The 13,779-nt window shown below is 46.8% G+C and overlaps 1 protein-coding gene across 1 annotated transcript; it reads left to right on the forward strand.

Moving 5' to 3' along the window:
* Positions 1-487: 487 nt before the first annotated feature.
* On the forward strand, positions 488-10,990 carry LOC140001337 (PHD finger protein 7-like). The gene is made up of 7 exons (XM_072032676.1): positions 488-3,853; positions 4,044-4,145; positions 4,427-5,118; positions 5,207-5,313; positions 5,845-5,958; positions 7,257-7,375; positions 9,007-10,990. The coding sequence occupies exons 3-7, from the start codon at positions 4,867-4,869 to the stop codon at positions 9,132-9,134; spliced, it is 720 nt and encodes a 239-aa protein (XP_071888777.1). The 5' UTR covers positions 488-3,853; positions 4,044-4,145; positions 4,427-4,866; the 3' UTR covers positions 9,135-10,990.
* Positions 10,991-13,779: the final 2,789 nt, after the last annotated feature.

The raw sequence follows: 13,779 nt of genomic DNA on the forward strand, positions 1-13,779 counted from the left end.
TGCATCCAGGTATGAGGCCCTTCCAATGCTCCTCGGGCATGGCAGGTGCCAGACAAAGGCGCAGCACTCACACTGCTTGTCTGTCCCTCTTCTGCAGCAACAGCCTTTCAATGCTGGGCTGCTTTGTTTCCGGTGCCCGCAAGTGTAATGACAGGGAGAAATTCCTGCCTGAAATGTCTACCTTGGGGATCCAAGTCCCCACCAGGTGGGTTCTCCTCTGTGCTTCCAATGTGCCCCACAAGAGAGACGAGCCATGCTGGGGAAGGCCAGAGGCTCCCTGCCCAAGCTCTTCTACCAGTAAGTGTGAGGGGAGGGGAGGTGGACCCATAGGCAGGGGTGGCCCAGGCCCCAGAAACTCATTCTGCTGTCAAGCAGGGTGCTTGTGGATGTCCACTGGGAATGAATTTACTTTTCCCAGGACTGGTCTGAATGTGTTTTTTTGTTGTTGTTGTTGTTGTTGTTTGTTTGTTTGTTTGTTTTCTTCTGAGAGCTTGAGTCAACTTCTTGCTCAGAAGCATACCAAATTGTACGTACCTCCAGTCTTACTCTTCCAGATCCCTATGTTAGGATGTGCAAGGAAAGCTTCTACAAAAGAGCACAGAAAGACAAGGGCAAGTGGGGAAGGCCACCTAAGACCTTGGCACAGCTTCTCAAAGGAAGCCCTTCACATTAGCCATCAGCCCAATAAACGCCCATCTCCAGCTGCCTGCAAGAGTACAGAGGCACAAAGCCAGGCAGGGACCTCAGTTAAGGACCCAGATGAAGGGACAGCCATCCCAGGCTTGTTCCCTGGGAGTCCCAGAGAAGCTGTCAGTCCCATTGTTCACCTGTGATTTCTATCAAGATGAGTGAACTTTATATCTGTTAGTGAGAGTGGTATGTGAGTGTCTGTCCCATGACATATCCCACGTGGTCAAAATGGTTTATGTGTATATATGTAGTGTATACGTGTGTGTCCCTACTGGGAATCCATCTTCAGCCTCTTCACTGGTTGGACCTGGGGCACTGGGAGCGCTGGCACCGCAAGATGGCAGCTGCCTGCTGCAAGGAATCTTTGCAGCTGTCAGTGTGCTGCCAGCAGGACTAAGACACAGCCAACACCGGGCCCAGAAAAGCGTAGCAGCCACCCTCTTCCCTTTGAGTAGGCCCAGCCCCAAGTGCCCACCCAACCTCCAGTCCCGTGCTCTTTAGACTTCCCCCCACCTTATGCTGGGAGGGGCCTGGGGTGCCGCCATTTTGTGCATCCTGTGACATGATCTACCACTACCAGAAACAAACAAACAAACACCTCCAAAACACTTTGTTTCCTCACAGAGGCGCAAACACATTGCTTATTGGCTTGTCTCTGGGCAGCGGTGTGCCCCTTTGGAGCCAGCTGAAACTGGCCCTTATCTAACAAGGGGCAGTTACTGGACTCTTCTCACAGAGGCCACCCCTGCAGCCCCCCACTACCAAAACCTTACCATGTAAACCCAAAACACACACCCAAAAAGTGTAATTTCCACCCATAGTGTAAAAGTGTAAAGTTTAAAGTGTAAAATTCCACCCATAAAGTGGAATTTTGCATAGGAAGGGGAAATCAAACTAACAGGACTTTATGATCCACCAACGTGCTCCACTGCTAAATATCCAGTTTTTTAGGGTACTTTCTGAGCATGTTCAGGTGGAAAAATGTACTTGCATCTGCAGGAAATGGCAGGTTTATGCTGTACCATTGGTGTTCCATCAATGTGCCCCTCCAGGACGTTTAACTTTAACAACCCTGAACATAACTGGAAAAAACGGGATGCTCAAACTTCTTAAGCTGCACCCAAATGGGTAAAAAGAGTCCTAGCACCTGATTACTATATCTGGGAAATTAAAGTAGTATTTTCATTTGTGGACATTTTTGCTCCAAGTGTGCACCTACAGAGACACCAGTTTGAGAAAATATGATGTGGCAGGTACATGTTTTGAGTAACTGGACTGCACATGCTTTTAGAGAAATGAGTTTACAAGTTCAGCAGGTGTTGAAGGTGGCCTTACAGAACTGTTTGGCTCTGGACATGCTGTTAGTCAAAGAACAATGTGTATGTGGAGTGCTGAACAATAGAGCTGGAGAATGCCGTGTTACAATACACAATGCTAGGACCAGAGTGGAGGAAGCATGCCCACCAGATGTGAGAAATCATGTACAAACCAGGAGATCTGTTCCAGTCAGTGTTACCAGATGAATGCAAAGTGAATTGGAACCTTGCCTCATGGGTCTTGACTCTGCTCAAAAAGCTCAGACTTAAGGGATAGTGGAATTGGATAGTGGAAGCTCTGGGGATGCTTTTGATAATACTAATTGCCCTAGCTATCAGCTTTCCTATAATACGGTGCCAGATTGACCACTTATTCGCTTCTCTCTCTCCCTCACTACTGTGTGTTCAAATCAGCGTTACTAATGAGGACCTTCGAGTGTCTGAGCCATGAGTAGTGTGGGGGATGGTGTGAGGTGGCCATTGCTGCAGAAGCCAGATGGGACATGGGGAGGGGCCTGGTGTCACTCCTTTTGATTTGCCCTAAAAGGTATGGAAAAGTACTGGTGTCTCAGCCACTCCCAGAGCCGGGGCCAATAAATGGGGGCATGTACAGATTTGCAGGGGAACTCATTCCAGACTGCCTACCCTTGTTGGCAGATTCCATGCTGGATCTAGGACTGGTGACCTCTCTTTTCTTTCTCTCCTTTTCTCTCTCCTCTTTAGTTCTTCTTTCCTCAGATTTGCCAAGTAATGCTAGGCCTACCTTCTTTTCCCCTAAAGCTGCATAGCTCAGTTGGATATAACTGTGTTGCGAGCACCAACATTAACAGAACATTTTTTCTCTGTGTTCCTATGAAAGCTGATGTTTATGCGTGGACCTTGAGTGTTTTCTCACTGTAGTCCACACTGAGGGGAGCTATGAATCTGAGTCATTCCCCCCCAAATCCTCGGAGGTGGGACATGCAGCTGGCCAGGCCAGCCAGGCCTCAGCAGATAGAGTTATAAATGAGAAATATGGATGAAAGTGAACTATGTCCTATAATAAAATTCCAGTGTATCATTGTCTGCTCTGTGTACTCGGTTCACTGAAGCACCTGTATTTTCAGCTTGTACCCATTGCTTCTTGTCCTCTTGTCACTGGGCACCACTGAAAAGAGCCTGGCTGTAGCCTGTTTGTGCCCTCCTTTCAGGTATTTAGAGACATGGGTAAGATCCCCTCTGAGCCTCCTCTTCTCCAGGCTTAACAGTCCCAGCCCTCTCAGCCTTTCCTCACAAGACAGGAGTGCATTTTTTCCCAGGCCTGGAGTCTTCTCTACTGGTTTCATGCAGTCCCAGGCTGGGAGGCAGGGCCAGAGGAGCCACTGCCTGCTGGGGGCTGAGCCCTGGGGTGGGGCAAGCAGACGTGGCTCTGATGTTCTGTGCCTGGGCAGGGGACAAGGGGCTTGATGGGGGCTGTGGTAGGAGCAGCAGGTGCTCAGGCCTCAGGGTGCAGTTCCTGTGCTGAAGACTCATCCTTCTTCCCCCACATAGTGAGCAGGGGACCATCTGGAGAAGCCCCAAGACTGCTGGAATTGGGTTTTGCAAGTGTTTGCTACCAGATCACTGTATCTGTAATGAAGCGCAGGGCCCCTGACACGAGGGAGAAAGGTGAGAGTAAAGTGATCCCATACCCCTCTTTGGCTGAGGGCTGGGCCAAGGCAGTTTCAGGATGGTCTGTGTGCTCAGTGATTGTGGCCTATGCTCTTCCTTCTCCAGTGTGTGTGCTGTGTAATCGTGCTGATGAAGACCCAGATATTTATGGTCAAAAAAGTGTGAATCATGGTCTCTGCACGCATGAGAATTCCCTGGTGAGTTTCCCTTGGGTTGCCCACAGACTTCCTTTGGTTCTACAGCTTGTCTGTCCCCAGCCTGGCAGGATCAGGGTGTGGGGCTGTGCTCAAAGGCTGTGTCCTGCCCAGTTCCCCTCTCAGCACCATCCAGCACTAGCTGTCCTGGCCTCACCCACCTAAGAAGCTCCTGGGATGTCCTGTTTTTCAGCATCTGGCCAGTGGGCTTTCTTCAAAACAAGCAAGAAGCAGTGAAGTGTACAACATCCTCCCTGAGGATATCCAAAGGGTAGTGAAACAGGCAACCAGGAAGGTAAAGACCACTAAGGGGCATATGGAGTGTGCCAGAATGAATTTGTGGGAAATTAAGCTGTTCCTTGGGAAGGAAATTCTGGTGTTTCAGTGAGCTCCGGGAAACACAAGTCGCAGGAGCTTCATAGCGGCTCCAGCACAAGCAGAAACTGCAGTCCACAGGCTGGATCTGCAGGATGTTACCCAGCAGTGGCTGGATCCCCACAACCTAGACAAAGGCAGGGAACAAGCCTTGGGGGCTCTGAGCATGTCCCTGAGATGGTGCTGCTGTGCTCTTTGCAGATGTGCTATATCTGTGGCGAAAGGGGAGCCACCATTACCTGCCAGGAGAAGAGGTGTAAGCACAGCTTCCATTACCCCTGTGGCAAGGAAAATGGATGCATCTCCCAGTTCTTTGGGCAGTACAGGTAAAGGATGATGGTCCTCATGCTGGGCCTCCTTTGACTCTGTCATCCACCTGCTAGCACTGGCTAGGCAAACAAGGAACCTTCTTGTTGTGCCCTCTGGGACACCTTCAAGTGCCTTTCTTGAGCTAGAGCCAGGATGTGGAGAGATCATAGACGCCCCCTACGCTGCACTCTTTGGGAGCCATGCAGGATGGTCCACCTTCAGCAATGCCCTGCAAAACTCATGTTGTTAGCCTCCACAGAGATGATGAAGACGGAAATCCATGGGGAGGGAACAGGAAAAGGAACTAGCATACAGTGCCTGCCAGCAGTCAGATGCTACATCCACTATGGGTAAAATTGTCCAGAACCAAGAAGGTCTTGGCAATTCCTGTTACTGCCCTTGTCTCCTATTTTCTACTCAGGTCCTTCTGTCAGGAGCACAGCCCAGTCCAGACAGTGCAGGCGCAACAGGAAGGGGAAACCTTGTGCGTCATTTGCCTGGAGCGTGTAGGAGACAAGCTCTCCTACCACACCATGGTGTGCCCCAGCTGCAGGCAGGCCTGGTTCCACAGGGGCTGCATCCAGGTATGAGGCCCTTCCAATGCTCCTTGGGCATAGAAGATACCTGACAAAGGTGCAGCACTCACACTGCTCGTCTGTCCCTCTTCTGCAGCAACAGGCTTTCCATGCTGGGCTGCTTTGTTTCCGGTGCCCCCAGTGTAATGACAGGGAGAAATTCTTGCCAGAAATGACTACCCTGGGGATCCAAGTCCCCACCAGGTGGGTTCTCCTCTGTGCTTCCAATGTGCCCCACAGGAGAGATGAGCCATGCTGGGGAAGGCCAGAGGCTCTCTGCCCAAGCTCTTCCTCCAGCAAGAGTGAGGGGAAGGGAGGTGGGACCCTAGGCAGGGATGGTCCAGGCACCAGGAACGTATCCTGCTGAGCAAGTAGGTGCTTGTGGATATCCACTGGGAAGGAATTTACTCTTCCCAGGACTTGTCTGAAAGTTTTTTCCGAGAGCTTGAGTCAACTTCTTGCCTCCATGCTCCTATGGGGCAAAGGGAGCCCCTGCTTCCTTCCTAATTTTCTTCTGAAACCCATGAAGCATTGAGAACAGACCTGCAAGGTCATCTGTGTTTGGAAGCACGCAGAGTGGTTGCATGGGCCTCCCAAGGTACCCCCAGTGCCCAAGTGTGCTGCTGTCATAGTGGCCTGAGGAGTTTGAAATGGGAACCCAAAGGGCAGGATATTCATTTCTGCATTATGCCTGGCGCAAGGCAAGCTCATCACCATCTTTTTCTTCACATGCAGACAACCAGCATGGGAGGCAGACAGTGGCTTCATAGATATGTACCAAAGGCATAGCCGTTGCGATGCCAGCCAGTGCCATTATGCCCAAGGAAGGGAGCAGGCAGAAGAAGAAGGGTGAGTCAGCAAAAACACATCAAATAGCAGATGGCTCTAGTCTTACTCTTGCCAGATCCCTGTGTTAGGTTGTGCAAGGAAAGCTCAGCTGCGTATCTACAAAAGAGCACAGAAAGGCAATGGCAAGTGGGGGAGGCCACCTAAGACCTTGGAACAGCTTCTCAAAGGAAGCCTATCACAGGAGCCATCAGCCCATCAAATGCCCATCTCCAGCTGCCTGCAAGAGTACAGAGGCACAAAGCCAGGCAGGAGACTTAATTAAGGACCCAGATGAAGGGACAGCCATCCCAGGCCTGTTCCCTGGGAGTCCCAGAGGAGCTGTCAGTCCCGTTGTTCATCTGTGACATCTATCAAAATAAGTGAACATTATATAAGTTAGTGAGAGTGGTGTGTGTGTGTCTTCCATGACCTATGTGGCCAAAATGGTATATGTGTATATATGTATCAGAGAATCACAGAGTCATCTAGGTTGGAAGAGACCTCGAAGATCATCGAGTCCAACTTCTGACCTAACACTAAACTAACAAGTCCTCCACTAAACCATGTAACTGAGCTCTACATCTAAACGTCTTTTAAAGACCTCCAGGGATGGTGACTCCACCACTTCCCTGGGCAGCCCATTCCAATGCCTCACAACCCTCTCAGTAAAGAAGTTCTTCCTAATATCCAACCTAAACCTCCCCTGGCACAACTTAAGCCCATTCCCCCTCGTCCTGTCACCAGGCACGTGGAAGAATAGACCAAGCCCCACCTCGCTACAGCCTCCTTTAAGGTACATGTAGAGTGCGATAAGGTTGCCCCTGAGCCTCCTCTTCTTCAGGCTGAACAATCCCAGCCCCCTCATGTAGTGTATACATGTGAGTCCCTATTGGGAATCCATCTTCCCCCTCTCCACTGGTTGGACCTGGGGCACGGGGCTGCTCAGTCTCATCTTTCTTGGGCTATCAGCTCTACTGCAATGTATTTTTCTCCATCACTGTCTTTGCAAAGAGTCTTGCAAAGATGTGGACAGGGAGGCTTTCCAGGGGCTGAAGAACAGAGAAAGGGACAGCCCTTTCTTAAGACCATGCTGAGCTGTCAGGGCACACGGCATGCCCCTGCTACCGCTAGCCAAGTAGTGGAGACTTTGCCCTGACTCTGGAGCTCACCCAGGGCTTTGCAAACTGGGACTTGTGGTTGGCTTGGGGGCCAGCTCAGGGAGCTCTACCGCGCAATCCCTCACCCAGATCCCTTTGCTGTCTCCCTGATGTGACAGCCAGCCCTGACTGCCTTGCTCACCAATGCGGTTGTTTCCCCAGGCCGTGGTATCTGCTGCTGTGCTCCTCCTGTGCTGCCACGGGCACCCACCGACGCTGCTCTACCTTGAAGGACAGCACAGTCAGCTGGGAGTGTGACAGCTGTGCTGGCCTGGGCACTGGTAAGAGGAGATCCTGGGTCTTCCAACGGGTTTCCTTTATGCACTGGGTGGGGTTAGGGGTAGGGCTAGGGTGGGAGACACAAAATTTAAGTTATAAATGAGATGGAAGGAAGAAAGTATACTTTGTCCTATAGTAAAGTTATGGTGCATCATTGTATGTTCTGTGTACTCAGTTCACTGAAGTCACAAATTCAGTGGGTTACTGACAAATGTCCCTGTTGTTCTCTGCATTGGTGGACTAATGGTTCTAATAGCAGACAGTGGGTCAGTTTGTGACAAGTTCAGTAGCAGAACTCCAAGCATTGGCAAAAAGAGTGTTCAATTCATCACAAAAGCTGTTCAGGTTGGATTTCAGAACAATCCTTCCAGATTCTTCCAGACATCTCTGTTTCTCCTACATCAGTTCTTCGGAACTGTTTGTGTGCTTCAAGGTGTTGTTTACAATCTTGGGTTGAGGATCTGGCGATCCCAGAAACTCATTCAGGTTGTTCCTGCAGCAAAATTTACCAAACTGTTTGGATGAGATGGCTGCAGATAGTATTGCCTGCTCCTGTAGATTCAGAAATGGTCCCCACTGACTGGTTCTCCTAGTCAGTGTGTAATTTCTGAGGTATGTGCCTCCTTCAAAAATTGTCCTTGAAAAATGTCATGGCAATTTCAGGTTATTTTATATGCTACATTTTAGACCAGTGACCTAGAGATGCTTGGATTACTGTACATGGCACTGTTAAGGATGTACTTAACACTAACAATGTGTTTTAATATCTGTTGCACGTTTATGAAGTCTGCTTGTCCTTTTTCCCAGAAACACCACAGCCTGACAGGTCTCCTTTCTTGGCCTGCTGTGGGTCCTGAAAGGACGTGGTGATTTTGTTTGCACTCTCCTTCAGGGACTGTGCAATTTTTGTGTGAGTCAGCAGTGCTCTGTGCTAAGATCTGGCAGAGCCAGCTGTGCAGCCACACAACGGTGGTGGTCAAGCCGAACTCAGCAGACCTGACAGTGTCCGTGAGGTTCTGCTGCCTCCTGGCCTCCATCTCCTCGGTCAGGAAAGGTCCTCATGGGTCAGGCAGACATCTGCCACCAGAGCACTGCCATCCTCATGCCTGCCTTAGGTGCAGAAGGTGGAAACACAAAACGTGTCCTTGCCTAGGCAACAAAAAACAGAGCGTCTGTGCTTTGCAGGGTGCAATAGCTGACTCTGCATCTGAAGACATCTGTCATCTTTGCTTATATGTCTAAATTAACATCAGTCCTGAATGCTTCATGATCCAGGTCTGCTTTCCACAGCTGTCCCTGTGATGTGATCTCTCTGTGTAACTCAGCATTGGTATTGGCCTTCTTTCAAGTCAGATAATGATGAAAGTTTACTTTCTTTACTCTTCCTTCATTACATAAAGATCTGAAATACACTCATACTTTGCTAAAGCCTTGCCAGCTTTCCAAAGTTTAAACCAACATTACTATTCTATAGACAATTAGGACATTTAAAGAATTTCCATTACAGCCTAGAGCCCTCTGTGGGTATTTGTGTGTAGGGTGGGGTCAGTGGAGCCTGTCTTCCTCCGGGTTGGTTGGGGGCAGCACTCACAAGTGTGGAGTCATGTTGCTGATCTCCTGATTCCTGTTACAGCCTCCAGCACGCAGTCGGAGCCAGCTGGTCCCAGCAGCACCATCCCGCCAACGTCATCCCACAGCTCCCCATCTCCTGAGACGTGTGGCCTGGCAAGCCCAAGCACAGAGCCGTCCACTCACAGATAAAGGAGGGACAGCAAACACCTACGGGGAAGCCTGATCCCAGTCCCAGTCCCAGCATTTGCCCTGTCTCCTGTCCTGTACTCCTGACTTCCTCCTCCCTCCTGACCTGTGGTACCACCATTTTGTACCACCCAAACGCTGTGCTCACAGCCTGCCCCATGACTGGCCAGTAGCACCAACCATCCCCTGAGGATGCCAGGAAGCGCAGAACAGGCCATCCCTGCCCTCTGCATGTCCATGGCAGCCATTTCTGGCATACCCCATGCAGAGTCGTGCTCTGCTGACACTGGCTGGCTGCTGTTGTTTGGAGCCATCATAGCCATGATCCCTGATCACCTTCTGAGTGGCTGTGATTATCTCTGTAAGTGTTCCTACTTGTCAGAATATAAACATCTTTAAATACAAATTTTTGGTGGCGTTCTACGATGGGGTTACAGCATCGGTGGAGAGGGGAAGAGCAACTAGACTTCTACCTGGACTTCTGCAAAGCATTTGACACTGTCCGCCATGATATCCTTGTCTCTAAATTGTAGAGACATGGATTTGACAGATGGACGACTTGGTGGGTAAGGAATGTGCTGGATAGTCGCACTCAAGAGTTGCGGTCCACAGCTCAATGTCCAGGTGGAGATGTGGTGTTCCTCAGGGGTCAGTGTTGGGACCAGTGCTGTTTAACTTCTTTGTCAGTGACCTGGACAATAGGATGGAGTGCACCCTCAGCAGGTTTGTTGATGGGGCCAAGCTGTGTGATATGGTTAACACACTGGAGGGAAGGGATGCCATCCAGAGGGACCTGGACAGGCTTGAGAGGTGGGCCTTCGTGAATCTTATGAAGTTCAACAAGGCCAAGTGCAAGGTCCCACAGAAATTATTTACCTATTATTACCTACAGTCATCTCATCTTTAGTTGTTTTTTTTTTTTTTTTTTTTTTTCTGGTGATAAAAGATGCTGGGCTACTGAGGAAGGATACAGTGCTAACTGTTACAAGTTTACAAGGTTGATTTGGGTTTGGAAAATAATGATGAATATGGGGAACCTTATCATTTTCTGTGTGAACCAATAGACCAGCAAGCATATCAAAGACAGAAATACATTTATAGAAAAAAGAGGCATAAGTAGTCAGCCAGGGAATAAAAACTTACCATAGAAAATGACATAATCTCACTTTCTTGAGGTAGCTACAATTTACATGTACATCTGATGAGATTCTTAGGCGTGAAAAAAAATGTGGAAGGAAAAGAGAACAGACACTCGTAAACCCAAATTTGATGATTAATACTTACTTTTCTCTTTGTGAAGATTTTCAGGGAAGAAAAATATAAACAAAATTTTATGTACAGACAGAGTTATTTGTAACTAAAATATATATTAAAATATTCCAGCTTCCTTTTGAAAGAATAAATATTCATGAAGTCACATCCCCTTTTTCTGAGGACTTTCATAGCAATTTTTCACCCGCAGTGAGATCTTCTTGAATGGGTAGGCTTTAAAATAACAAAACTGCTTTAGGAGTAGATTTCAAGTACACAGTAAATAAAAATAAAAGGTGTTTCACTATATTTAAAATAACTGTTTTACTAACCTATTCATGCCTAATAAAAACCTTTTCCCCTGACCTGTCAAAAAATCTGTTCTTAAGAAAATTAACTTCAAATAAATATTACACAAATTAATGAAAGATAAGGCTATATATTTTTTATTATCCTTATGTAAGTTATTAAGTCTATTTTTGTTGTTGTTGTTTGTTTGTTTGTTTTTCTCTCAACCACTTCAGTTTTCCCTTAGTATCAGAGTCTGAACAAGAAAGCAATTTGTTCTGGGAGTAAGAAGGAACCACAGTTATATATTTTGTTTTATAACCAAGCATGAACTTCATACATTTTCTTCAAGCGAATAATAGTTGTGTTCTTATTCCTTGTTGTTTCTGTACCTAACTTTCTCTATCATATATGCTGCCTTTAGGAGTATGACAGATAAAAACATTTTGATAAAGTTTCAAGGATGAGTTTTAGAAAGCAGAAATAAAGAGCAGACCATTTCCAGAAGACATTCTGTAAATTTCCTAGGAACTGTTCTCAGAGGTCACTCTGCTAATTCATATTCTGGTTGGTTTGGGATCAGATTTGTATTTATGTATGAATACAAACTGAGCAGATTTGTTTCCTGAAATCTCTGAGTGATAGAGGGAATGTAGTGGCATATTTGCTATCAGCTCTAAAAGCTCTTGAAGCTCGATAAGAAAAGAATGAAGTTTTCCCTGATATTGCTTGGGCTGTTCAGGTCAGATACTGCAGATTAGTTGTATTGAAAACAGTCTTTGTGAAAATCCATGGAGAGGTAGTAATTTTACAACCACTTGAATAAAAATGGTCTCTAGGAACATTATATTTTCTGAATCCTTGGCAGTACCAAGGGGATCTTTTAAATCTTAAATGGCAGCTGGAGGAAGTTGCATGTAATGAAAATGGATTCAAAGTTAAAATAAAAAAAAACACATATCTAGTTTAATGCCTTTCCCACTGGATATCCCCAAATAAATGACTGAGATTAATCAGTTAAAACAACATCCCTTCCCCTCAAAAACATCATCAACAACAGCATATTTTACCTTCTATTATGTTGCTAAAAAATATTTATGTATTTTTATATTTTTAATAAGAAAACTCCCCTCACACCCCTTTAAGTTTTTGCAAAATGTACAGAGTACCAAGGCCATTGTATGTATATGTCAACGACTAATGAGTACGGTCCGTTACAAAGACCTAAATCTTTGAAGGGGCTGCTGATGCACGCTTTTAACTGCACCATAAACTGTGGCTGATATGAATATAATGTTTCCACAGAGAGATTAGGGCTTGTCAACTTGTTGTGACTTTTTCACTGAGAAAAGCTAGTCCTATGAGCTAATGATTTTCCTTCCAGCTTTAGTATCGAAGGGTAGGGTGGCCCTTCAGAGAGATCTGGATAGGCTGGACTGCTGGGATAAAGTGAATGGAATGAGGTTTAATAATGCAAAATGCTGGCTCCTGCACTTTGGCCACAATAACCCCATGCAACGCTACAGGCTTGGGGCAGAGTGACTAGAAGACTGTGAAGAGGAAAAGGACCTGGGAGTGTTAATCGATGCTTGGCTGAACATGAGCCAGCAGCGTGCCCAGGTGGCCAAGAAGACCTGTACTCAGCTCTGGTGAGGCTGCACCTTGAGTACTGTGTTCAGTTTTGGGCCCTTTGCTACAAGAAGGACATCGAGGTGCTCAAGCGAGTCCAGAGAAGGGCAACAAAACTGGTGAGGGGTCTGGAACACAAGTCTAATAAGGAGTGGCTGAGGGAGCTAGAATTGTTTAGCCTGGAGGAGAGGAGGCTTAGGGGAGGCCTCATTGCTCTCTACAGCTGCCTGAAGGGAAGCTGTGAAGGAAGCTGTGATGGGGAGGGGGTCAGCGTCTTCTCTCAGATAACTAATGATAGGACTGGAGGAAATGGCCCCAAGTTGCACCTGGGGAGATTTAGATTAGATATCAGCAAAAAAATTTTCTTTCAAAGAGTGGTTAGGTGCTGGAACGGCCTGCCCAGGGAGGTGGTGGAGTTACCATCCCTTGCAGTGTTCAAGAAGCGCCTGGACAACGTGCTATGAGATATGAGTTAGTGTCTTAGTGGGTAGTATTGGTGATGGGAGGATGGTTGGACTAGATGATCTTGTAGGTCCTTTCCAACCTTGTGTTTCTATGATTCTGTGATTCTATGAAGACCTGGATTGTGATGCAGAATATCCTAGTTTCAAACCTTGATAAAGATCCAGACAAGACATCACAGGTTCCCCATCTTATACTGTCTTGGGAATAGAAAATCATAGACTGGTTTGGGTTGGAAGAGACCATAAAGATCTTCTAATTCCAACCCCCCTGCCATGGACAGGGACACTTTTCACTAGACTGGATTGCTCAAAGACTCATCCAACCTGGCCTTGAACACCTCCAGGGATGGGGTTTCCATAGCTTCTCCGGGCAACCTATTCAATTGCCTCATCACAAGCTACATAAAGAATTTCTTCCTTATATCTAATCTAAATCTATCCTCTTTTAGTTTAAATCCATTGGTTTTGTTCTGTTGCTACATGCCTCCTCAGCTCTCCTGTAGGCAAATACAGTAACAGAATAGATCAACTGTAGAGAATATTTAGAGAATTCTACTGTTTCCTCATAATTTTTGCCTCAGTTTCTCTTTGAGCATTTGCTGACTAACTGGAGTTCAGTAGATATGAACACATAGTTTAGGACCTTTCAAAGCTGTTCTGGCTTCCAAAGAACCAGTCCAGACCTCCGATTATGGGGTCCTAGTTTTGCAAGATGAGTTTGACCTGGAGGTGGAAGAGGAGTGTTGTCCAAGCAGAGGCCTGACCTCAAAGGACGATCCTTAGACCAAATTTCCAGAAAACATTTTTTTTTAGTTTAGGGAAATTCTACTTTAGCTCTGTAGTTTTAAAAAGTGTTATTTGGCATTTATATATTTCTTATACATCTCCAATATTGCTATTAAAATTTGACTGAAATTGCTGTAGTTTTTTTAAGCATGATGTATTTTTGCCTGTTTTCCTTCCTCTTGGGGTTTGCGTGTTGTGGGGTTTGTGGTTGCATGTTCTTGTTGTTGCTT

The sequence above is a fragment of the Anas platyrhynchos genome, chromosome 1 (genome assembly GCF_047663525.1).
Source record: "Anas platyrhynchos isolate ZD024472 breed Pekin duck chromosome 1, IASCAAS_PekinDuck_T2T, whole genome shotgun sequence".
Classification (NCBI taxonomy): Eukaryota; Metazoa; Chordata; class Aves; order Anseriformes; family Anatidae; genus Anas; species Anas platyrhynchos.

Bases quoted from the DNA above. Each gene is read 5' to 3' on its own strand.
- LOC140001337 (XM_072032676.1), top strand. From the start codon at position 4,867: ATGCTACATCCACTATGGGTAAAATTGTCCAGAACCAAGAAGGTCTTG. The intron at 5,119-5,206 runs GTATGAGGCCCT...CCTCTTCTGCAG, and splicing joins TCCACAGGGGCTGCATCCAG to CAACAGGCTTTCCATGCTGG. The intron at 5,314-5,844 runs GTGGGTTCTCCT...CTTCACATGCAG, and splicing joins GGGATCCAAGTCCCCACCAG to ACAACCAGCATGGGAGGCAG.